This window comes from Budorcas taxicolor, chromosome 3, assembly GCF_023091745.1.
Source record: "Budorcas taxicolor isolate Tak-1 chromosome 3, Takin1.1, whole genome shotgun sequence".
NCBI classification, from domain to species: domain Eukaryota; kingdom Metazoa; phylum Chordata; class Mammalia; order Artiodactyla; family Bovidae; genus Budorcas; species Budorcas taxicolor.
In genome coordinates, this window is record NC_068912.1 from 120,540,848 (window position 1) to 120,562,473 (window position 21,626).

Below are 21,626 nucleotides of genomic sequence, written 5' to 3' on the forward strand. Positions count from 1 at the left end.
CCAGGTCCGACCAGCTCTCCCGGACCCGTTAGCGGACAGGCCCCGGAAAAGAGAGCGGGCGCCCCGCGCTGAGCGTTAACTGGAAGCGGCCCCTTGGTACGGGCTCAGTCCACACCGCGACAATATCTGCCCAATTCTGCAGACGCCGCCGCCGAGGCTCGGAGGGACTGGGGAGCCGCCCCGCCGTGTCCCGCCACCAGTCCACGGGCGCAGAGCGACCCCAGGCTCCTCTCCGCTCGCCTGCAGGCTCGGCTCCGTGCTTGCGGCCCCGATCATCCCTGCCCTCATCCCGCTTCCCGCCTCCAGAGCCTCCAGTTCGCCCATTACCTGCCTGGCGGGCGGGGAGACTGGCGGCGCGGAGGCGGAGGCCCGCGCGGCCTCGCGGGTGAACTACAACTCCCATGAGGCTCTCGAGCCGCGCAGGAGCGCAGGGCCCCATTGGCTGGGAAACTTCTGAGCTGGGAGCCCTGATTGGCTGAGGGGCCTGAGGCGACAGATTCCGGAAAGGGAAAGAGCAGCCAACATGGCGGCGGAGCGCGGCGCGGGCCAGCAACAGTCGCAGGAGATGATGGAGGGTGAGCGGCCCCGCGGGGCGGCGACCGAAGGGCCCGGCGGGCGGGGGCGGGGGCGGCGGCCCGTGCCAGTCATGCCCGGGAGAAACGGGGCGGCCCGGGCCCAGCCCCGCGCGCCCCGTGACATCTGCCAGCCGGCAGGGCGGGGGTGGCCCCGGACAGCCGGACGCGGACCCCGGTGCTGAGGCGGCAGTGGCCGGGAGGGCGCGGGCGGCCGGGGCGGCGGGGGCCGCAGGGCCGGGGCGAACGGCAGGAGCGCCGGGCTTGTGGGTGAGGACTGAGGGCGCGGCGGTCCCGCAGCCCCCTGCGCCCGCCCCAGCTGCTGGGAGCCTCGCACCGAATCCCTGAGCTTGACCCGCGAGACAGGTCCCCAGGCAGCTGACCGGGAAACGAGGCGTGGGCTCGCTGGGACCCGCCCGGGGCAGCTCATTGGTGGACGCGGCGGGGGTGGAGAAGGGTCCTCTGGAAAGCGAACCGGTTGAGGGGAACGGCTGACCCCAGACGAGAGCTGAGTGATAGAATCGACAGGTTCCTGTTTCCAAACCTATAAAGACTAATTTCAACTCTTTGGCTTTGTAGAAAACTAGTCTGCATGCGTGTTATGTATGTATATAATTACATGCACACCCAGCCCCAGTGGAGAGCCAGTTGTGTCTTTGAGCGCTCATTGTACTTTTGGTTCTGCTTGTTTCCTGAGCGCTCCCTAAGAGAAGCCGGGTCTCCAGTGTCAAGTGTTAGGGAAGGGGTGGAAGAGGCGGCAGCATGTTTGGGAGTGATGGCTGCAGCAGCCAGAACCAGCTCCCTGCTGCACCTCGAAGGATATACCAGTCAGCCAGGCTGGAGACCAGGGTTGGGGGGGGGGGGGCAGGAAAGAGCAAAGGCTGCCTCCGGTGAAGGAAAGCACACACAGGCATAGGGGTGTGAGGGAGTGTGACCTGTCAGAGTGACCAAGGGTGACAGTGGTCCTGGAGGGGAGTGTGGCGGGTGAGGCAGGCAGGGCACGTGGTGGAGGACCTGGGTGGAGGGGAGGCGCTTGGAAAGGGCTTGGACCTGGAGACCTTTGGGCCTTTCTAAGCAGGGAGTGACCAAGGGTGACTGGTCCTGGAGGACAGTGTGGCGGGTGAGGCAGGCAGCGCACGTGGTGGAGGGCCTGGGTGGAGGGGAGGCGCTCGGGAAGGGCTTGGACCTGGAGACCTTTGGGTCTTTCTAAGCAGGGAAGCACCTCTTCTTTTCCGCCTTCTCCCCGCCCTCCCGCCTCTGCCGCTTCCTCTTCAGCTGTCTCCCTGTCTTGGTAAATGGCAAATGGGAGGAAGCCTAGACAGTTCCTTCTCTCTGGCGGCCACCCATTCCACAGATCAGCAAGCTCTGCGGCCTCCGCTTCCCTAGTATCTCCCAGTATTTGCTGCCTCTCCCGTCCCCCCTGCCAGCACCTTGAGCCAGGCCACTGTCCCGAGGGCCCCACGGTCACCTGGTGTGCTGATCTGCTATCCCACATGTCACTTTGGCTGCCCTTCATGAGCTAAGCCCCTCCTACCCTGGGCTCAGCTGCACCAGACCATTGCCCAGCAGACTTGCTGTCCCTTAGCCTGGACCGCAGAGAGGCTGTGCCTGGTGACGGCTAATTCATTACATGTCTTCATGCGTGTCGTGCACATGCTTTTGTGCCTGACAGCGACTCTGGTATGTGGGTACTATAGTGGCTCCTCCTGCTCATGAGGAGACTGAGGCTTCGAAAAGGAAGCAGCGGGCCAAAGCTGTGTCTGTCGGGGTGAGGTGCAAACTCAGGAAGAGTCACGGGCCTTCTAGACATTTGGGGAGTCAAAGATCAGATTTGGATTCTGGGATCAGATCAGAGTCTCTGGAGAATAGATTTAAACAGACTGACAAGCCACTGAGAGACCAGTTAGGAGGCCAGGCAGGAGCACAGACCACAGGCAGTGAGTAGCTGATCCAAGACAGTTGCCAGGAAGTTTCAGGAAGAGGGAACGGCTGTGGTGGTGTTAGAGATGAAGTATCAGCACTTGGCCAACAGCCTTTCCTTGGTGCTGCTTTACTAATCCCAGTGGAAGACTCGGAATTGAAGCAGCGTCCCTCCCCACAGAACGCACACCCCTCTGTAGATGAGCTGTGGTCACAGAAGAGAGAATCCTTGCCCTGTGGCTGATGATGCCACGCGGCCTGTGAGTGCTCTAGCTCTTCCAGACAGGCTTCCACAGAGGCTGCAGACAAATGAAGAAAAAGGAAAATTGTCTGACAGTCTTGCCAAAAGGTTTTCACCAGTCAGCTGTATTCAGCTGGGCTCCCCAGGCGATGCCAGAGGTAAAGAGCCCCGCCTGCCAGCGTAGGAGGCGTGACAGATGCGGGCTTGATCCCTGGGTCGGGAAGATCCCCTGGAGGAGGGCACGGCACCTGGCTCCAGTATTCTTGCCTGGAGAGTCCCCTGGACAGAGGAGCCTGGTGGGCTGCGGTCTGACGACTGAGGCGACTCAGCCCTCAGGACAGGACTGCGCTGGGCTAGCAGTGCCCTGGTGCCTGGGGCCGGAACTCGTGTGGGGCGTGGAGTGCTGCTGGCTGTCTTCTCCTTTTTTAGAGCGCCCCACTGCCCACAGTCTGATTTGAGTTAGTCTTGATTTCTTTCAGAACGTGGGCCTGTGAACTGGGCTGGTTTTCTTGGCCAAATGGATAGTGGAGCCTGGATGAAGGTATGTGGCGGGAGGGTCACACGGTCCCCTCTGTGTGGATATCCAGGCAAGAGGGCGCGGACAGGAGGTGCTTCTCTGCGTGTTACCATTAGCACGTTCAGCCACGAGCCACCCAGGCCTTCCAGATACCTGGCGTTTCACGAGTTCCTTGAGAGCAGGAATAGTGTGCTCCTCACCTTTGTAACCCGTGGCCTCCCTGGTCTACCCTCTTCCCAAAGCCCAGCCCCCCTCCTTTGGGTGCCTCGCATGGTGCCCAGGACACACCTGGAAAGCACTCAAATGTTTGTTGACCTGAATTCAACAAAAGTTCTTGAATGCAGTCTTTCTGACTTCCGGCTGGGTGTCAGTCCGTTACACGTTCCTCACAGAGCCCCCTGACGTGAATGTGCGTTCTTACCGGTGTGTGTGGGTTCAGTTGACAGGCGGGTTGAATCAGAAGAGTCGGGTGACGACGAAGGGAAGGCACAGAACAGCGGGATGGTGGCGGACCTCAGCGCGCACAGCCTGAAGGACGGAGAGGAGCGGGGGCAGGAGGACCCAGAAGGTACCGGGCCGAGGGGAGAGCCGGAGACCCGCTCGGCGGCAGGCTGCGGGCTGTCGCCTGTGCCCAGCCTGGGGAATGGGGGGGCGGATGCCGCCCAGCACGTGCCCAGCCCACTCTGGAGGCCCACAGGGCCTGGTGGGCGAGGGCTCGGAGCAGGGCCCCCTCTGAGGTGCTCGCTGAGTCAGCTCCACAGTTAGGGCCCTTGCAGGCTGGATGGGTGGCTTCCTGATTTCACGGAAGGCAGATGCAGCCACTAGCGATACTGGCATAGGTGTGTCCTCTGGAGCAGAACCAGGAAATCGCTTATTCCCACGTGTTCAGAAAGTGAGGTGGAAGTGCAGTGCACATCGTGTGCCTTCCTTTCCTGCCTCGGTCACGGAGACTAACTGTATCTCAGAGAAGTCATTTCTGAGTCCTGCTCCACCATGCTTGTAAGCCTGAGGGTCAGCTTCTAAATTGTCTTCTTAGCGATTAAAAACAGCAAAATGAATTTAGAGGTGAAAAGAGTGCTCTCCGCCTGTAACGGTGGTTTTTCACCCCCTGAACCATGATCTAAACCTTTTTTCTTTGTTTGCTTAGAAAATCAGTTTCCATTGAAAGAAGTGAGAGAAACCATACACACAGAAGGATGTCCAAAATATATTAGGTGAAAAAAGCAGATTTTTCTTTTACAAACAATGTGCATGTTGAAATCCTATCTTTGTTTTTTAAATAGTGATAATAGCATGTAGTTTTATCCACTTGAGAGAGAAAACTCACCCAGTGCTTGGGGCGGGGGTCTCTGAGCAGCAGGCTTGAGAGGCTCTTGTGCAGCCTGCATTTTCTGGGCTTGCCTCCGTTGTGTGGGTTTTTAAGGCGCCAGTATTCATGCACTCCCCTTACGGTAATGAAAGCAAAACTAATCTTCAAAGTAGCATCGTGCTCTGTGCCAGCACAGATGCCTGGTAACTATGGCAACCTAATTTCAAGGCAAAAGGCGACTACCACAAAAGTACCAGTCGCCTTATTTAGGAACTTCAGAGGCAACATTCTGGAAGCCACGTGGGTGGAGAAGCGCATGGGAGGGATGGGCGACAGCCCTCCCTGCGGCTGAGTCACAGGAAGGCCGGGGGGAGCGCCACCTGCCGTCACATCCTGCCGCCTGGCGTGCCGACCGCACTGGCGTGGGCGCTCCCCCCGGGCTCCTGCCTCCAGGAACCTGGCTCACAGTCCTCCAGGAAGGCGCGCCTGTGTAAGCCCTTAGCGGCCCGGGCCTGCTCCTTCCTGTGCTTGTCTAGGTCTTTAGGTTCCAGTAGACAAGTTCCTACCTGTCAGCTGTTCCTTTCGCTTGTTTTCTAAGTTACTGTCCTAACACTTGAAACGCATGCGACAGGTTCAGGAAGATGGCTGGTAGCTTCTGTCTCACAGGTTAAGCGGGCGTGTGCTACGTGGATTACAGGCAGAGCCCTTAGCCGTGTGGCCGCGTGTCCGGGTTTGGACCCCAGCTGGCCTGGCCACCCTGCCTTTGTGGTGGCACGTGTTTCTTTGCAGCTTTGAGTTCCTGGTATTGGCTGTGCTGCCTTTTGAAGACGGATCATTTGGGGCAGTCTCTTGGTTTTGCCCAACTCCTTTTATTTAATTCTTGGATTTGTTGACATTCCATAAAGCTGTGGCTGACCTAGAGTAAATGGCGTGTTTTGTTTTATTTTTTAAGTAGCCATTGTTGACAGTGATGGAAAAGGTGGTCCAATGAAGTTCGCCAGTGTGGGGCCAGGAAGTCTCTCGGGCTGCTCCCGAGTTGGGCGCGCCTTTCCGGGGCCTCCAGTCCAGCCTGTGAGCTGCCCGTGCTGGGGAGGCGCCGGGGCTATGAGGCCAGGATGTGGGCCGTGTTGCTGAAGGGGAGACGCAGAGGCGGGAGGCCGCTGAGCGGTGGTGGTAGCCATCGTCCCTGGGGCGCAGGCCGGACAGCAGGCACGCCCACCGAGGACCAGGCGCTCTGCGCGCAGGCGGCCCAGCTTCTTCAGCAGCAGCTTGTGAGAGCAGAGGCAGGCTCCGCAGAAGTGCTCTCCGGTCGTGCGCGTGGCCTCCTGCAGGCCCTGATGCCCCTGGCAGGCTGGGAGAGCGGCTCGCCCTCCTAGTCAGACGCGCTGGTCCGGACCTGCCCTCCTCGGCCCCGCCTGGGCCCTGGAGACCCGCTCTCCAGGGCGGGCTGGCTCCCAGCCTCCCCGGCTCCTCAGCAGGCGCTGTGTTTCACTTATTTGGCAAGGCTCTTTGATCCTGTCGGTTGAACTGAGCCTCATTTTGTTTTGCTCTGTGCAGAGAGATGTGTCTGTAGATGCAGGGCCATTTTCCAAAGCAATGAAAGGCACGTCCTAGAACATCTGATGTTCCTGGCGTGACCCACATTCAAGTGGCCTGATTCATTGCCGCAGACCAGAAGGGAAAAACTGGGGGCAGGCTGCCCCCAGGTGCCGCTGCAGGCCATGCCGGAAGGTGGCGATGGGTGGCTTCCGTGCTGCTGGCTGCGGTCACCTGAGGCTCTCTCGCCCCCTGCCCTTCTGCCAACAGCTTCAGACCACATTTCCTTTCTTGGGAAGTTATAGGACGTAGGTGGAGTCTTGGAGACCTTTGCCAATAGCTGAATTCAGGACCCAGAGCCTTGAGAGGTGCCGCTTGTCAGGTGTCGGCCCCACCACTTGGTCGCCGCCCTTGGGTGTCGCCTGCAGGTTCCTCCTCTGTTGAGCTGGCCGCTCGCTTCAGGCAGCCCGCCCCAGCTGGCCCCCAACGGCCGGGCACCTGCTCCTGGAGACCAGGGCTCTGAATGGGCTTTTTCCTTCTTCCTTTTCCAGAAGGACAAGAGTTGCCTGTGGATATGGAGACCATTAGCCTGGACAAAGACGCAGAGGTAACACTGCCTGCTCGGCCACCCCAGGGGCCTGGTGGCGGAGAGCCCTGCCGTCAGGCCGTCTTTTATGAAGGTACCAGATTAGTAGGCGATTCCCTAGAAGCAACGGTGGTCGGGGCCTCCCTTGGCTGGTCAGAGTCCTTGTGTTCTTACTGTTTTTAACACCAGGGCTTGGTCTCGCGTGGCGCTGTACACACCGAGAATTGTGTGGCAGAGGCAGCCGTGACCGCTGCACATGCGTCAGATGATTGCACCGTCCTGGTGCGAGGAGGAGCCGCAGGCGAGGGCGGGGCAGCCCCCAGGGGTGACGAGGGGCGCGCGCAGGCGAGAGCAGGCTTCTCGCACCGGTAGTTCAGAGGGTCAGTTTCACGTCAGGCCGCTGCCTGTCACGGCAGCTGTGCCCGCGTCAGCTCTGCCCATGACTCCGGGCGGCACTGCTCCCCGAGCCCCGCCGCCTCCCAGCCTCCTCGTGGCTCCAAGCCCAGGAAGCGCGTCTCCAGGTGCTTCTCTGCAGCTGAGCTAGGTTTTGTCTTTCAGGATGTAGATCTGAATCATTATCGCATTGGAAAAATTGAAGGATTCGAGGTGCTGAAGAAAGTGAAGGTGAGAGGAGCTCGTCCCTGCATGGGAGAGGCCCGTGTGACCCTGCAGAGTGCATCCCCCCACTGGATGTGGATAGACCGGAACAGATCAGTTCTGCGCGGTGACCGTGCTTGGGAAGGTGCCATGCTGCAACGGGAGCGTCCCTCAGGCGCCTTTGATCCTGAGCCCTGCAGGGTGATAGGCCGGACGCTCGGCTAGCTGGCTCTCCGCAGGTTCGCGCGGTGGCTCAGATCGGTGGTGCCTCCATCGGAGCCTGCCTGCAGCCACATGCAGCCCAGACTCTATGTGCTTAGCTCACTGCAGTTCAGCGAGTTCCCTCTGCTGGAAAACAGCACCCCTCCCCTTGCCCAGCGCCTCCCTCACACAGCAAGAACGCTCATCAGGGCCTCCCTCCATCCCCGCGGGTATCTGCCCGTCCTCTCCAGGTCAGCACCGTACTAGAAAACAGGAGGAAAACCACGTCCCCACCCAGGCCCCAGGTGTGGAGGCCGAGTCTGGGACAGCGGGCACTTCCTACGGGCCTCCCCGTCGCCTGTGTCAGCTGCCCTTTTTCTGTCCCCCAGACGCTCTGCCTCCGGCAGAATTTGATCAAGTGCATTGAGAACCTAGAGGGGCTGCAGAGCCTCCGAGAGCTGGACCTTTACGACAACCAGATCCGGAGGATTGAGAACCTGGACGCGCTGACAGAGCTGGAGTGAGTTGTGAGGCTGCAGGGGCCCTGGCAGCCGCCCCGAAACCAGCCCTGCAGCCCGAACTCGGGCCCGGGGAGCCCCCGCCCATGGTCAGGCCTGTGCCTGGCTCCGCGGGGGCACCGGCTTGCCCACAGTCCCAGCCTGCTCGTGAAGCCTTTGACTGGAGATGTCAGGCTGAGCTCCTTGGGGAGAAGACGGTTTCTGTCCTCAGCCTCGTGCTGGGAGCCGGGGCAGCAGGCTTTGGGGGCCCTATGGGCTGCCCGCCCCGCCACGTTCCCCGGGCGGGCTGCTGCCTCTAAGTCAGCTACGTCCTGAGCTCGGCGTGACCTGTGCTCGTTAATAAATGCTTTGCCTGTTCCCAGGGTTTTAGATATTTCTTTTAATCTACTGAGAAACATTGAAGGAGTTGATAAGTTGACACGACTGAAGAAGCTCTTCTTGGTCAACAACAAGATCAGCAAAATTGAGAACATAAGCAGCTTGCACCAACTGCAGATGCTGGAGCTGGGGTCCAACCGGATACGGGTGGGTGTGGGCGTGGGGTGCGGCCTGGAGGTGTGCAGGGTGTGCAGCTGTGTCTCGCGAGACCGGGTGCTCACTGGGGGTCGGTGTTAGTGAGAGCGTGGCCCTTTCTTCCACACGCAGCATTCTCTTGCTCCTCATTCGAGTCACGATGTAACTCTTAGCAGACGCATTGCACTCTGCCCGACAGCAGCCCCAGCGCTTTGCTTTTGAACATGCCGCTGGGTGTGGTTTTAGACGCACCTCTTGGCGCAGAAGGGGCCCATGCACAGCAGGGGGATGGGCCCCCACTCCGGCCATAGGAGGGTGGGCACAGCCTGCTGTGTAGTGGGCCCATCCACCCCTGCTGAGTGGCTGAAGGCAGGGTTTCTGAGCCCTTCCTCCACCTGCATGCCCAAAATGCCCCTCCAACTTTTGGAAGCTTCTAGCACACTGGTCAGCTCAGGTTGGCCCTTGTGAGCTAGACAGGACGCAAACCAAGGAGAGTGTTTGCGGCAAAGGGCTTCTTGTGACCGTTGGTGGTGGTGGTGTGGTCGAAAGTAGCAAAGCAGCACGTGTGAAACTCGGAGTGGTCCAGGCATCAGCATGTTCCGCAGCATCCCTGTGGGAGAAAGGGGCCGCGTCACAGCCGACGCAGGTGACGGCAGGCGGGGCTGCCCTGCCTCTGAGTCCTCGTCCTCCCGGACCAGCCCCGGCCCACCCTGCTGTGAGGACTGAGCAGGAGGCTCACTCTGCCCTTGGAGGCCCCGCTGCGGCCCCTGCCGGAAAAGCTCAGCTAGCCTGTTGTGGGAGAGTGGTGTACCCGGGAGGCGGGGACCTGAGGCCTGCCAGGGGCGCTCACTAGCGCAGCTGCCCGTGGGGCCCTGGGGAGCACGGGGCAGAGCGGGGAGGAGCCTGCAGGCGTCCCAGGCCCGGGGCTCCCGCAGCTGCCACCCGCGGGACACCCCCAGCGTCTGTTTTCAGGCTGCACTCTGAAGTGAGGTTGCCTGGGGGATCCCAGAGTGGGCAGTACCTGCCCGACATCCAGGCAGCCCCGTCTGCTCGCCCGAGGGGGCGGGCCCTCTCCCCGCCCATGACTGCTGCTTTGTCCTGGTTCTCACAGGTGATTGAAAATATTGACACGTTAACCAACCTGGAGAGTTTGTTTTTGGGGAAAAACAAGATCACTAAGCTTCAGAATCTGGATGCACTCACCAACCTGACCGTCCTCAGCATGCAGGTATGGACCGCCCAGCCTCCTGCCCCGTGGGCCCCCAGGGCAGGGCTTTGCTCCTCCACTGTCTCCATGCTGGGCAGCGCTTGGCTTCACTGTCAGTGAGGAGTGGAGACATCACATTGCACAGATCTGCAGCACACGTGACCCACGCGGGCCTGAGGTTTCCTTCCATAACACGCCACGTGTCCTCTAATGAACACCCAGGCGGTGTTTAGCCAAGGCAGCTCGTCTCTCCACAGCTCACACTGTGCTGGGCTCCTGGTGGGAGTGACCCCCCCCGTCCTGTCCCTTCCGTGCCCAGGAGTGTGCCACCTGGTCATGGTTGGGCAGCACCCACGTGGGGTGGGCAGTGCCCGCATGGCTGCGGCCCGGCTCCTTTCATCAGGAGCAGGCGCATGGTGGGCCCGGGGGCTTTGGTGGCAGGCCGTGGGGACAGGAACCCCAAGACCACCCATGCCTCTCGGAAAGCAGATGTCGTGCAGATCTGTGTGAGAAGCGAGCGCTGTGCTCTAACTCGAGTTACGATGGATGCCAAAAGAAATGAGAACTAAGTGATTTTAAATATTCTGATTTTGACATTTTTGAGTTAATTAAATTATTTGAGGTAGACCTTTTTCAAGTAGATGTTGAAAAGTGAGTTTCGTGCATCAAAGCCTTTGGCCGTGTGCACGAGTTTGGCCCAGGACAGCAGACGCAGGGCCCTGGTCTGCCTCCCTCTGGGCCAGGCCCCTGCAGCTGCTGTGGGCGGCGCCCTGTGGTCAGGAGCCCTGTGTCCGCTGCCCTGCTCCCAGAAGCCCCCGGTCTCACACATTCTGACTCTCCCTGCAGAGCAACCGGCTGACCAAGATCGAGGGCCTGCAGAGCCTGGTGAACCTGCGGGAGCTGTATCTCAGCCACAACGGCATCGAGGCCATCGAGGGCCTGGACAACAATGTAAGAGCCCGCCGGCTGTGGGGCGGGGGCGCAGGGGCCTTGGCGGGCGGAGCCGGGCTGGCTGTCGCGGGCGGTTCAGCGCACGGCCCGCGGGCTTGGGGAAGATTTCTAAAAAGGAAACCCTAGGGACTTCCCCGTTGGTCCAGTGGTTAAGCCTTCGAGCTCCCAATGCAGGGGACGCGGGTTCGGTCCCGGGTGAGGGAACTAAGACCCTGCATGCAGCGTGGCAAGGCCAACAATAATTAAAATCTTTAAAACAGAAACCCTGGGTGTCCCTGTACTGCGGACGACTCTCAGTTATCAGCCGCTGCCCTCTCTTCCTGCCCCTGGCCACCGACTTCTGGCCCTACCCCCAGCCGAGGGGCCAGATCCAGTACCGTCCTCGCTCCCTCCCCCTCCCTCCCTCCTCCCTCCTCCCTCCCTCCTCCCTCCTCCCCCTCCCTCCCCATCGGCCCTGCCCACCCAGCACAGGACAGCCTTAGGAGCACTGGCCAGGGGGGCAGCCCTGGCCCTGAGCCTGCAGGAGGCCCCTGCCCTCCTCAGCTGCCGCAGGCCAGCCTGCTCTTCCTCAGCTCAGTATTCAAGACAAGTAGAGTGCTTGAGCTCACTCGGCTTCCCTGGGCATTTCTCCTGTTTTAACTGCCAGCAGGTGTGGCCCGGCCGGCTGCCTGGGGAACACTACGCTTCAGTCCTGGCGAGGGCTTCGCTTCAGTCCTGGCGAGGGCTTCTTGGCCCTGGGCCTCATCGACATCAGTGAGGTTTTAGAGGAAACCCACTTTATGGATTTTATTTCACCACCATTTACAGAATTTTGGAAAAGCTGGTGGAATTTGGATCCAGTGGGTGTGGTCACCTTCCCCTGCCTTTCAGTCGGGCTGTTTGCAGAGCTGGTGTGTAGCCTGGGTGCACGCCTGGGCGGTGCAGAACAGGAGGTTGAGGCCAGGCTCTGAGAGGTGGGGCTGGGCAGGGCCCCCTCGCCACACCAGTCCCCTCGCACAGCTGCAGCGTCTGCGCAGGAGAGGGCGTGGCCCCCGGGAGCAGCAGGACAGGGTGGGAGCCTGGGAGCTGTCCCGGGAGGTGTGCTGCAGTCGCCCGGCCCAGCCCAGTACTGGACCCCATGTGGGCCTCTGCAGCTAAACAGAACAAAAGAGTTGTGGCTTTAAAGTAATTATATTTTTGTAAGGTCCTCCTAATCAAATGCAGCAGGTTTTATTCAACTAGAGAGCAAATATTCTCCTGTATCTTTTTCTGAGCTGCATCTCCTAGCTTCCCGGGAGTTTACTCTCGTGGTGCGAGGCCAGGCAGTCAGTGATCTTTCTCCCAAACGGAGAACGACTGCCCCTCAGCGCCCTGGGGCCGCCCTGCTCCGCGCTTCTCCAGGTGCCAGGCCTTCCCACTGGTCTGCCGGGGGAGCCTGCGGTTGCAGACACCGCAGTCTCTGCGGAGCTTGCTCTCCCCACCCCACCTTACCCCCATCCCCCTCCTTACCTTTTTTTAAGTAATTAGTACTGGTTTGCTTTTGAATGAGGTTTCAAAACACTGTTCAGCTCCCCAGAAATTCTCAAGGTAGCGTCAGGCACGTGACGGGGTCCTAGTGCGGAGGTTTGGGGCCATTCTGGCCGCTAGGCGCCCCTGCGCTGGTTTCCGCACGGGGCTGCCACAGGGACACGGCCTACACATGCCGGAAACACTGCAGCCCGGCCAGGTCCCGCCCTCGCGCTCCCCACGCCACCCACCCAGCCTCTGAGGCGGGCACAGCAGGCCTGGCTGGGCGCCCCACCCACCCCGCCCCGCTGTCCCCAAGCCTCCTTCTGTGCGGTTCTCTTGAGTCCCTTTCTGCCCAAAGCCCCCGCACCCCGCGGGCAGGTGCCTGCTGGCCTGCTGCAGTCAGCAGCCATCTGAGCAGCACTCGGCAGAAGCAGCCCCTGCCCGTGTCAGCGCCCAGACAGGCTGCTCGAGCGCTCTTCTCTGCGCTGGAAGCAGGGCCCCTCCCAGAAGGGGTGGTGTGGGGTCTGGCCCTTCCCCACCCTCGCTGCCGTGAGTGAAGAGGGAATGTTTCAGAATCATTTGGGTTTGGATGTCTCCTGGGACAGGCACTAGATAAACGGTGCTACACCTGTTGCCCTGCAGGGCCCACCCCAGGGGCCCAGGCAGCCTCCCAGCGCCCAGGCCTCTTCTGCTTTGGCAGGTGTTACCTGCCCATTGGGGTCCTTTGGACCAGGATGTGGGAGTCTGGGTTGTGGAGTCTGATGGCACTAGTTTCAGACCCCAGTGACGAGCTCAGTGAGGCAGTGGAGAGGATTCGGTGTAAACTAGGCAGGGGGCTGCAGGAGGGGGCAGGGCCATGCCCCCCACCCCTACCCGCCAACACCCCCTTTCCTGTGAGGGCAGAGGGCAGCTCGCTTTGCACTGTAAGCCCAGCACCCAGCACGGTGTGCGTAGCCACACAGTCACAGCAGAACCGAGGTAATGCAGGAAGTTTTATCTCCTCGTTCTAGAACAAACTCACGATGTTGGACATTGCGTCAAATAGAATCAAAAAGATCGAGAACGTCAGCCACCTAACAGAGCTGCAGGAATTCTGGGTAAGTGCAGTGGATGTGCGCTTGCTGGCGCTCAGCTGAGCGGGTCCCGGTTCCCGGAGTGTGTCCGCGGTGGCTCTGGGGGCCGGACCGGGGACTGAGGGCTCGGGGGGCTGAAGACGCGGTCCCCACGCTGCGTGTGGCCTTCCAGCACCAGCATCACCAAGGAGCTGGGTAAAGTCACGACTGTCAGGCCCTGCCCCAGCGCAGAGGCAGAGCGGTCAACGGCCGGGCGCGTGAGAACATGAGAAGCCCTGATCCGTGTGGGTTCGTCCCAGGATCACCGTGTGGCTGGAGGGCTTCCAGACGCAGCCCTGGGGCCATGCTTTCAGCTCAGATGGCTAGAACCACGGGAGGAGGTATGGGTGGGCCTCTGCGGTTGGTCACATGGAACACACCGGTGTTGGTCTCACGGCGATGGGTGTGGTTCCTGGAGCCCACAGATGAGAAACGAGGCATGAGAAGCGGGGGTTGCAGGTCGACGCCCAGCTGAGATCCGCAGTGTCAAGGTTCCACACGCATGTCCCAGGCGTGACTCCTGCAGGGAGTGCCGTGTACAAAGCGTGCGTCGTCAGAGATCTGTGCTGTGTCCACGGCCTGCCCCTTGCTTGGCCAGCCGTTCTGCCAACCCTCTGACGTCCTGTGTGTTCTCTGCTCCCCGTCTCAGAAGTGACCCAGGCTTCCCTGACGCACAGCGGCCCGCTGTGAGGACGCCGCTGCCCCTTAGTGACGGCGCTGGTCTTGGGTGCCATCAGGGCGTGACGCCGGGACCAGCCACTGAAGGCTGGGGTGCTGAGCGAGCTGCGGGAGCTGTGGTTTGGTGTGTACCCCAGCCCTGCAGGAGGGCGTGGCCAGGGGTCAGCAGAGCATCGGAGCAGAGGGATCTGGTCTGAAGAGGCAGGGAGCCGCACAGCCAGAGCAGGAGCCCAGAGCCGGGGTCCTGACCGGGCTCACCCCAGCCCGGCTGGGTGCCGGCCCTCGTGCCCCGGCAGCCCTCCCGGGAGCCTGTGCTGACCTGAGTGATAGAAGCCCTGAGGAGGCAGGGTGCCCCCATGACAGGGTCGTGAACAGACTGGCTGTGTCTGGGGGGCTCGCGTGCTGTCGGACCCCTAGCTTTCTATGAAGTAACAGACTCCTAGTCTGATGCCAGCAGCCTGCAAGTGATTTTGTTGTGTAAGAAAAATAGCTTGAGGATTCTCCCAAACCTTGGTTTTGTTTCAAGCGTTGCTGAATTTGAGGGGAAGTGAATGTGAATTTTGAATGTAAATGTCAACCACCAGAAACTACTGGAATAGACTCCGGAGACCATGTGCCTGGAGCGCCCTCCCGGCTGCGTCTGCAGCAGGACCCCAGCATGGGTTCAGGCAGGACGCTCACGTGCGAGCCCAGGATCACCCGCCATGAGTTGGCAGAGTCGTCGGGGTCACCAGTGTGCCCAACGTGATCAAACATGCCCGGGAGAGAGACGGCCACAGGCTGCCGTCCCCATGCGCTCCGTCTGCGAGGGGTGCTGGTCAGGACGCTGGGAGGACCTCCGCTGTGTCCACGTAACGCAGTGGTCGAGAGTGGAGCGGCTGGAGAACAAGCTCGCGGCCACGGGGAGCAGCCTGCTGCATCCAGAATGTGGGCCCTTCTGCACGACCAGCAGCCGGCTTGCTTTACAGGTCACTTCATTTGACAGGAAAAACTGAGAGGGAGGCGGGAGACAGTCTAGATCGGAAGGAACTAAAATGGTGCTTCCAGGAGGTTCTTTGAGAAGATGAGAGCACCAGGAACTCACTCCCCACACCTTGCTCCTTCACGCCTCGTGTGGGCGAGCTCAGAAGGGAGGCATACAGACCCCCCCACCCCCCCGTGTGACCCTTCCAGATCTTCTAGAGTTTTTGTGGAGACGATACAGGTGAATGGTTTTGAGTTTCATTTTGAAAAAGTACAAAGACGCGTCTGGGAGTTACCTTGTCTAAGCCGTCCTTTACAACGCACTGTTGGTGCTGAGCAAAATCCCTAGGTCCGCTTTACTATATCCTAGAGAAAACCGCCTGGAGGCTGGCCGTGCTGTGGAACACCCGAACTGACAAGACATGGGGCTTATGAACATAGTAACTGCTGGGGCAGCGGTGTCAGCAGAGCTCTGAGGGCTCACGTGGGAAGCCTGTGGGGTGTACGTCTGGCTCGAATGACTGGAGGGGCGAGGAGGCGCGGGCGAGTCATGGACACCACCACCAGCGACACAGGAAAGGGGTCGAAGTAGATCCCGCTGCCAAGACCTCCCCTCTGAACGGGGGACAGGGCTCGGTTTGTTCAGTGAAGGTGTCTTTTCACTTCTGTGAACGTTATTGACACTCACGTGTCACAGACCCTGCGCTTAAGAACACACCTTGCAGCGCTCCCCAGTTGCTGCCGTGTTTTGTAGCAGAAACACAGAAGCCATGCTTTTTAAGGGAGAAAATACAAAAAATGCTTATAAATAGACTCTGTTTTGCCAAAAAACGGTAGAAAGTTGCCGGAGTCCAGCCGCGGTGGATCCAGGGTAATTCAAAGCGGGGATGGAGTCGGCAAGGAAAAATTTATTTAGAAATAAAAAGAGATTAGGAAAGAATAGTGTAGTAGGAAAATTAGTGGAGGAAAGAGGCCGAATAACTTGGTTTGCGTGGAAAAGCAATAAAGTTCCAAGACAAGGAGTTTGCACCACCTGCGTTAGGCCACCGGCGCCCGCTTGAATAGCGGAGGGTGCCCCGCCCTGGGCTCCCTCGCTCGTGGGTCTTAGAAGCCAGGGTCAGCCTCTGCATTCCAAGGGACCTGCCTGAAAAAGGGAAGGAGAGGGAGAAAGAGAGAGTCAACTCGGGGGAGGCCAAGCTTGTGCAAAAACCCCATAACTTTAGTTTTGAAAGGTGTTTATATACCCTGCTAAGTCGCTTCAGTCGTGTCCGACTCTGTGCGACCCCATAGACAGCAGCCCACCAGGCTCCCCCATCCCTGGGATTGTCCGGCAAGAACACTGGAGTCGGCTGCCATTTCCTTCTCCGATGCATAAAGGGAAAAGTGAAAGGGAAGTCGCTCAGTCGTGTCCGACCCTCAGCGACCCCATGGACTGCAGCCTTCCAGGCTCGTCCGTCCTTGGGATTTTCCAGGCAAGAGTACTGGAGTGGGGTGCCGTTGCCTAAGTTTTACATAATGGAAGATACAGAGTCATGCGGGGGCAGCAGTCCTGACCCTTTCTGCGTATCTTCCCGTACACAAAAGGTCTCAGGTGATTTACATTGTCTTCTGGCCAAGAGGCCTGTTAACACTTTATGGCTCTCTTCCTTAATGGATGTTAATCTCATTCCCCCTGAAGTGTTTTCCTTTAATCTGCATCTCCTTAAAGCACTAAATAAAGTTACATCTCTGTAGAGCAAAGGCGCAGTGGGTTATAACAGAAAAGGTGCTCAACTCAAAGGTCTGTGTTGCTGCTTGTTTTTTTCTATATACCAACTATATCAACAAATAAAAGATATGACAATTTGGCAGCAAGTATTGGCTCAACAAATGAAACCTTTAATCAGTCCTGTTCTAGTGATTTTGACTCCTCGGAAGCCCCTACATTCCTAGGATGTGTTAAGCTTCCTGTGCCTCTCGAAGTCCCAGTCTGGAGGCTGCAAACAGTCACATGCGCAGCTGTATGAGTCCTGCAGGCAGGCTAGAAAGCCATCAGAGGGGTTTCTGGATTGAAACAGTCTTATTATGCCCAGGAGACTTATTATCTAAAAGCTCTAAATTAACTTTTTCCAGATAAAGGTGGTGGGGGGACAGCCTCCTGTTAATGTCAGAGGAGTTGGTGAAAGCATAATGCTGTAAGGTAGGCAGACTCTGGTTTTGGGGGTAGATGCTCGAGAATTTCCAGGGGGACCCCTGAGGCTCGACCCCACCTTTGCATATGCCGAGCCTCCTTCCTAATGACCTTTGCCACGGGCGGGTTTCCTCACGCTGGCTCCCGGCAGAAAGTGCTACTTAAAAAAACAAAACAAACACTAAAGACCATTTGGGGAACAGAGCCTTCTTTCTGTCCAGTCTGGAAGGTGTATGGCACATAAGCTGTGGGTCCAGGGCCCCCCCAGGCCACAGTGGGAGCCAGAGCAGAAGGGTGGAGGCACCCAGTGCTAGCGTGCTTTCCAAGGGGCACGTGTTGAAGGCGTGCACCCTGTGCTCACGCAGCTCCGCTGTGGCAGCTCCTGTTGGCTGGTCATGGTCTCCTCCTGCCATGACTGCACCTGGCGGCAGTGCCTGGACGGCGCTGATGGACACGTGGGCGGGGCACTGGTAGATGGGCGGGGCCTGATGGATGGGCGGGGCCTGGAGGGCGCAGGTGGACTGGTGGGGCGGGGCCTGGTGGATGGGCGGGGCCTGGAGGGCGCAGGTGGACTGGTGGGGCGGGGCCTGGAGGGCGCAGGTGGACTGGCAGGGCGGGGCCTGGTGGATGGGCGGGGCCTGGAGGGCGCAGCTGGACTGGCGGGGTGGGCCTGATGGACGGGCAGTGCCTGGAGGTTGCTGGTCACAGCTCCTCCCGGAGCAGCCGTTGTCCCTTTGCAGTAGAGGCATCGGGTCCCTCCCCCGGGAGCAGGCCTCGGGGCCTCCACAGCCTCCGAGTTCTGGAAATCTGGGTGTCCCAGGGCGGCTGGCACACAAGGCCCACAGGGAGTTCCGTGAACACGGGCTTCCTTAAGCAGGCGAGTCTGAGAAAGCCTGCCTGCCCGGGGTGGGGGCAGGCGCTGTGTGTCGGCTCCTTCCTCCCTCTGCGGACCCGGACATGGGCTTAGCGGCGTCCGCCGGGTTCGGGATGCGGCCCGGCCAGCACGCGCCCGGGTGGACGGCCGGCCTCTCTTCTGCATGGGGCGGGGGGAGGGGGCTGCTGTCGGGTCCTGAGGCTTCTCTTGACGTGCGCCTGTCCCCCCAGATGAATGACAACCTCCTGGACTGCTGGAGCGACCTGGATGAGCTGAAGGGCGCCAGGAGCCTGGAGACGGTGTACCTGGAGCGGAACCCCCTGCAGCGCGACCCGCAGTACCGGCGGAAGGTCATGCTGGCCCTGCCCAGCGTGCGGCAGATCGACGCCACCTTCGTCAGGTTCTGAGGCCCGCTCCTGCAGAGCCTCCCGGCCACGGTTTTAATCCACCCGTCGCTCCTGCAGCGTCACTGTATCAGCAGTCACAAACCCACAGGCAATAAAAAGGCGCTGAGTGAAGCTGTGTGTGCAGGGCCGTCCGCGCTGGCCGGGTGTGGCCCCCCTCTGTGCTCCGTGGCCCTGGGCCCCGCCTCTGGCCCGTCTCCATGTCCTCCCCTCAGAGGGGGCTCAGAGCCCCCTGCAGGGTGAAACAGTGAGTCTGGGAGGGTATCCAGGACCCTTGGGCCTTTCTGCCCACAACTCTGCAGTCTCTTGGGCCGGTAGATGCCCATTTGTAAACTGTATGTATTAGCAATAAACTGCAGGCAGAGGGCACCTCAGCCCCCAGCGCCCTTGGAGGGCAGGGGCCCCCATCGGTCCCCACAGCCCTCAGGCCAGAGGAGCAGCCTCCCCACGCATGGCATGGGACCTCTGCAGGGTCCAAGCCCACCGGGTCTCCACAGGACTGTGTCCAGGGAGCTGCCCTCGTTGCCACGCTTACATTGCCCCTTCTTACCCTATCAGTATGCTTTTCTGTATAAAACTCACACCCACAGTCACCCTGGGTGTGACAAGGACCTTGTCATCTCGTGGGGCCTCAGACTTGCCCTTCTGTAGCCTGAGAACCAAACCACATGGTCCCCGGGGCTCCTCCTGCTTCTCAGGCTCAAGCTGAGCAGCCAGTGTGGGCCCCTCTTGCCTTGTGTGTCTCGGTTCAAGGTTAAGTTTGTTAAAATGGAATTACAACTGCATGTCCTCGGCTGCTCCGTAGCCACATCTCACGGGGGCAGCCAGTCCCCGTGGTCACAGGGAGTTCCTGCAGGCACGCTGCCCAGGAGCTTGTCACAGAGCCGGGCATCCACGTGGGGGTTGGGAACTCAGAGGTGACCCCTGCTCAGTGGGTTGAGGGTGAGGTCACGTCCAAGTCCTCACTCAAATCTGGGCCAGAATGGGCCGTGTGGCCTGGATGGCCAAGCAGGCTGTGGGCCAGGAAAGCAGGCTCAGGTGCAGCCTGAACCCAGAAAGAGCCTGCACACTGTGCTGTGAGCCTGGAGTCCTGCCCTCAACCAGGCACGGTCTGAGGACCGAAGAGGCACTGGAGACACACACGGGTTCAGGGTCTGAGTGCCCTCGCTGGGAAATGTGGAGGAGCCCATCCAAGCTAAAAAAATGAGTCCAAATGAAGAATCTGCAACAGCACCAAAACCAGAAAACTGTGTAAAAGCGAGTACCTGGCTGGTTGCAGGTCTTGCAAACACTAGGCCACAGTTCCCGACAAGACATGGAACTTGTGCCTAAACAACCATGAGTGGCCTGAACTGCGGCTTCAATTCAGTTCAGCTCAGTCGTGTCCGACTATTTGCGACCCCATGAATCGCAGTACGCCAGGCCTCCCTGTCCATCACCAACTCCCGGAGTTCACCCAGACTCAATGTCCATCAAGTCGGTGATGCCATCTAGCCATCTCATCCTCGGTCGTCCCCCTCTCCTCCTGCCCCCAATCCCTCCCAGCATCAGAGTCTTTTCCAATGAGTCAACTCTTCTCATGAGGTGGCCAAAGTATTGGAGTTTCAGCTTTAGCATCAGTCCTTTAGAATGGACTTGTTGGATCTCCTTGCAGTCCAAGGGACTCTCATGAGTCTTCTCCAACACCACAGTTCAAAAGCATCAATTCTTCGGTGCTCAGCTTTCTTCACAGTCCAACTCTCACATCCATACAAAACCATAGCCTTGACTAGACGGACCTTTGTTGGCAAAGTAATGTCTCTGCTTTTGAATATGCTATCTAGGTTGGTCATAACTTTCCTTCCAAGGAGTAAGCGTCTTTTAATTTCATGGCTGCAGTCACCATCTGCAGTGATTTTGGAGCCCCCAAAATAAAGTCTGACACTGTTTCCACTGTTTCCCCATCTGTTTTCCATGAAGTGATGGGACCAAATGCCATGATCTTTGTTTCCTGAATGTTGAGCTTTAAGCCAACTTTTTCACTCTCCTCTTTCACTTTCATCAAGAGGCTTTTGAGTTCCTCTTCACTTTCTGCCATAAGGGTGGTATCATCTGCATATCTGAGGTTATTGATATTTCTCCTGGCAATCTTGATTCCAGCTTGTGCTTCTTCCAGCCCAGCGTTTCTCATGATGCACTCTGCATAGACGTTAAATAAGCAGGGTGACAATATACAGCCCTCCTCTTTGGAGCCAGTCTGTTGTCCCATGTCCAATTTTAACTGTTGCTTGCTGACCTGCATATAGGTTTCTCAAGAGGCAGGTCAGGTGGTCTGGTATTCTCATCTGTCAGAATTTTCCACAGTTTATTGTGATCCACACAGTCAAAGGCTTTGGCATAGTCAATAAAGCAGAAATAGATGTCTTTCTGGAACTCTCTTCCTTTTTCCATGATTCAGCAGATGTTGGCAATTTGATCTCTGGTTCCTCTGCCTTTTCTAAAACCAGCTTGTACATCTGGAAGTTCACGTATTGCTGAAGCCTGGCTTGGAGAATTTTGAGCATGTGAGATGAGTGCAATTGTGGGGTAGTTTGAGCATTCTTTGGCATTGCCTTTCTTTGGGACTGGAATGAAAACTGACCTTTTCCAGTCCTGTGGCCACTGCTGAGTTTTCCAAATTTGCTGGCATATTGAGTACAGCACTTTCACAGCATCATCTTTCAGGATTTGAAATAGCTCAACTGGAATTCCATCACCTCCACTAGCTTTGTTCGTAGTGATGCTTCCTAAGGCCCACTTGACTTCACATTCCAGGATGTCTGGCTCTAGCTGAGTGATCACACCATCGTGATTATCTGGGTCGTGAAGATCTTTTTTGTACAGTTCTTCTGTGTATTCTTGCCACCTCTTCCTAATATCTTCTGCTTCTGTTAGGTCCATACCATTTCTGTCCTTTATCGAGCCCATCTTTGCATGGAATGAACCATGGCTTACTGTTTTCTTAAAGCTGGAGGTGAAATCAGGGCACAGAGGCAGAGACCGTGCAGGTTTTCACTTCGGTGTAAAAGGGGAGCGAGAACCTGCAAGTGAAGTCGGGGGAAATAGGGGCAGCTGCTCACGCCACACTCAGCCACTCAGGCGTGTCTGACTGTGACCCCGCGGACTCTGCAGCCCCAGGCTCTAGTCCTTAGTACTAGTCCCTCAGTCGTGTCCACCTCTCTCTGACCCCATGGACTGTAGCCACCAGGCTCCTCTGTCCATAGGATTCTCCAGCCAAGAATACTGGAGTG

General features: G+C 58.6%; 1 protein-coding gene across 1 annotated transcript; it reads left to right on the forward strand.

Moving 5' to 3' along the window:
- The first annotated feature begins 470 nt into the window (after positions 1-470).
- PPP1R7 (protein phosphatase 1 regulatory subunit 7) lies at positions 471-18,463 on the forward strand. Its single transcript, XM_052637262.1, has 10 exons — positions 471-575; positions 3,690-3,818; positions 6,647-6,702; positions 7,240-7,305; positions 7,869-7,999; positions 8,360-8,522; positions 9,622-9,738; positions 10,564-10,668; positions 13,167-13,253; positions 18,184-18,463. The coding sequence occupies exons 1-10, from the start codon at positions 524-526 to the stop codon at positions 18,358-18,360; spliced, it is 1,083 nt and encodes a 360-aa protein (XP_052493222.1). The 5' UTR covers positions 471-523; the 3' UTR covers positions 18,361-18,463.
- The last annotated feature ends 3,163 nt before the right edge of the window (positions 18,464-21,626 follow it).

Coding starts and splice junctions, on each gene's coding strand:
- PPP1R7 (XM_052637262.1), top strand. CDS start 524: ATGGCGGCGGAGCGCGGCGCGGGCCAGCAACAGTCGCAGGAGATGATG. Junction 576..3,689: donor GTCGCAGGAGATGATGGAGG/GTGAGCGGCCCC, acceptor GTGTGGGTTCAG/TTGACAGGCGGGTTGAATCA. Junction 3,819..6,646: donor GGGGCAGGAGGACCCAGAAG/GTACCGGGCCGA, acceptor TTCCTTTTCCAG/AAGGACAAGAGTTGCCTGTG.